The following is a 2,984-nucleotide window of genomic DNA, read 5'->3' as shown; positions in this document are numbered from 1 at the left end:
GTTCAAAGTTTACAGCAACGTATTGCTATCCCCCTTCAAAGCTCAACCTGATCCAAGCATGGGCAGTCGCTTACCCTTCCGAAAACACGCATAACATTTGATCGTGGGTATCCTAGGAATACGGGGTGTGGACGCGTCTGCCCTGTCGATCAAGCTAGCAGCACAAGGAGTACCATGCTGCGCCATGTGATGATCTGGAGAAAGCTAACTCTAGCGGGAGTGTGTCGGCAATCATCACGACATTCATAGGTCAACCAAAAAAGGGCCTTTGAGCGGAGCCGCCGGTGCTAGATACTGAGCGTGTCCGCCAAAAGAGTTTACTTCTGATGCAAGCGCACTTTGCGACAGCCAGCGTCAAGCTATTGGTATGGTGTTTCGATGGGTCGTGTGATCTGGTTTTGGACTGACTTGCTCGGCGAGCAGATCGAGTTGATCGACTAGATGACGTGTGTGCTGGAATGGAATAAGTGTCCGCTAGGCGAATCACATTAAGCCTGTCAAAGAGGGTGGTAAGAGGGCGTGCTCGTTCCGATACTGCAAGGGAGTGGATTATGGCGTTAAGGTTTCGACGGGCTTGTCGATCGGCAAACAGTCACGCTAGACCAGGGCTGAAGAACCACGGCAGAAGCAATATAGGGTTCGAAAAGGTGAACTAGTGAGATTGGGGCTTGCATGAGATACGTGCGTGGACGCAAAACGTGACACTATAGTAAGCCCTATGGTGTGATTGTGTAGTGCCTTGCGTCAAACCTTCGTAAATCGACGCGCGATTCGCGCCATGTTTCCCCACAGCTTCGTGAGATCGGTTTCGTAACGAGGCTCAGTCGTCGTAAGAAGGAATTAATTATTACGTTACCTGAGAGAATGATGCGTGATGATGTAGCCATTAGAGAGCAGATTGGTAAGATTCGTGAAATGGGTATCTATGTTGGAGAAACTGGCGTTCAGAAATGCCGCCGTACAAGAATGTCGCCGAAGCGGGGGTATGCTGGATATCGCTAATCGCAAAAGTTTGTACACAAGTTGGCGTATCAGGAGCCGAGTGTTTTTGTAGCACCGGTCGATGATCGCTCAGGTTCGCACGAAGCTACCCACTGGGAGTCAGTCAATGCGCGAGCTTTGCCCGCAAAGCCTATCCTCTCGACACCGCCTTCCCAAACATTGACAACCGACTTTTCTTGGGCTTACCTGCTGCCCCTCGCTGCTCCTCCCATGGTGAAACATCATTGATCTGAAGTCGCCTACCAAGACCCAGACGTTCACGTGGAGACTCATACCAATGCTTGGAGAGCTCCGATGGCGCAATAGTAGATGGAGCAATGGAATACGAATCATCGTCGTCATCATCGCGATCCTCTCGAAGATCATCAGTGCTGGCTAGCGACGCTTCGTACAAAGTTGGTAGCGCTGGGGCTGATGGTGTTCTCCTATAGTGCGGCATGTGTGCAGACCGCTGAACTGGCGGTGGGCCCTTCGTTGCCATTGGCCGACTGAAGTTCTGGACCGGTCGCTGAGGGGCATAATGTGAAATGGACGATGCATCCAAGGGCGACTCGTAGATGGCGAGCGGTTCGCTTTGTCGGCGCTCTACAACAGGTTGGGGTTGAAAGAGGAAGTCATGTGAGTCGGGCACATCGCCAAAATTGTTTTCAGCGGGCGTCTGAACAGCATGAGCATCCGTTCCCCATGCTCCTTGGTTGGGCCGGTCGTTCAATTTTCGGAAGATAGTATCTGCAGTGTCCATGACGATCGTATCTGCGGATGTCGTCGAAGAGGCTGGAGAATGTGGTCGCGAGTCTACTGATCCGTCTATGCTTGGGCGATCGCTCGAAGTGGAGTTTGAGAGCCGAACTGGTGACTGCGTGGTAGAATCATAGGACGCGCCAGCGCTCTCTGATCTGGGAGGTAACGCGCCAGACGCAGCGGGGTCGTCAGGAAAATAGTAGGACATCTCCGGGAGCGTGGTAGTTGATGGCGAGGATCCGAGGCCAGAAGGTCCATCTCGGATAGTAAGGTTTGATATGGAGGCAGATGCGACAGAGTTGGGCGGGTTACGGGTACCATCTGTCATGACAGAGAATCTCGACTCGTTCCAGGGGGCGTTCTTGAGAGGCGAGCCAAAGGAGCCCTTGGACGATACGCTGATTCTGTTGTCCTTGCTGTATGCGCTTGTTGTTGAGTACCGGTTTTTGACAGATTCAGGAACACCGTCCCATTTTGAATTGACCTTGGGGACAGAATTTGGAAGTTTTTGGCCGACATAGTTGCTGCTGGCTCTTGACTGCGGCGTTGAGGTTCCGGAGTTGAGATTCTGCTTGCGCTGCTGTTCCTTGAACTGCTCCAAAGCGACTTGGGATGGTTCCTTTAGAGAAAGGAAACCGAGCACGGAGCCCTTTTTCTTCTTCTTCGATGACTTTGAGCCATTTGACGAAGAGTTGCTGGAGGATATGGAAGCCAGACTGGATGACGTCAGGGAGGTAGTGTCGAAGGACGGACGGGAGATGTTCGAAGGAGCGTTTGGATCCGGGGTCGCGGGCGGCTCTTGACTATAAGCAGAGTCGGGCCCAGAGTCCTGGGAAGCAGAGTCGGCGATGGAAAGGCTGTCGGACGGAAGCGGATTTCTGTACTTCAGCTTGGGCATGCGCGCCAGCGGGGACTGTGCTGTTAAGTCTGCATTCGGAGCCATGGCTAACGAAAGTGATTTCGGTCGGGTGGGCCCTTAGGGTTTAGCGGCCAGTCAGTGCCAGTTTGATCGTCGTTTGATTGGCAGGCCGTCGCTAAGGCGTAGCGCATGTCATGCAGGTGCAGGTAGCGGACAGTAGTCGAGGGTCGAGAAGTGAGGAATTTGAGTGGCATTTGGAAGGATGATATGGAGGTGGAGAGATGAGGGTCGAGGACGGCACGGCAGATGAGGGAGATGGGCGTGCCTGTACCGAGCTGGAGAGTCTGCAAGTAGAAGGCGCAATTGAGGGCTCCAAGGCTAG

The 2,984-nt window shown here is 53.2% G+C and overlaps 1 protein-coding gene across 1 annotated transcript; it reads right to left on the bottom strand.

Annotated features, from left to right (window-relative positions):
• Positions 1-1,132: 1,132 nt before the first annotated feature.
• Positions 1,133-2,686, bottom strand: J4E78_004607 (uncharacterized protein; the record flags this gene model as incomplete). The annotated part of the gene is made up of 1 exon (XM_049365235.1): positions 1,133-2,686. One exon carries the CDS (start codon positions 2,684-2,686, stop codon positions 1,133-1,135), a length of 1,554 nt encoding a protein of 517 aa, XP_049223036.1.
• Between the last annotated feature and the right edge of the window lie 298 nt (positions 2,687-2,984).

The sequence above is a fragment of the Alternaria triticimaculans genome (genome assembly GCF_023758025.1).
Source record: "Alternaria triticimaculans strain BMP 0046 chromosome Unknown scaffold_5, whole genome shotgun sequence".
Taxonomy (NCBI): Eukaryota; Fungi; Ascomycota; class Dothideomycetes; order Pleosporales; family Pleosporaceae; genus Alternaria; species Alternaria triticimaculans.
The sequence above is the reverse complement of the archived record's forward strand: the minus strand, read 5'-3'. Positions and strand labels throughout refer to the sequence as shown.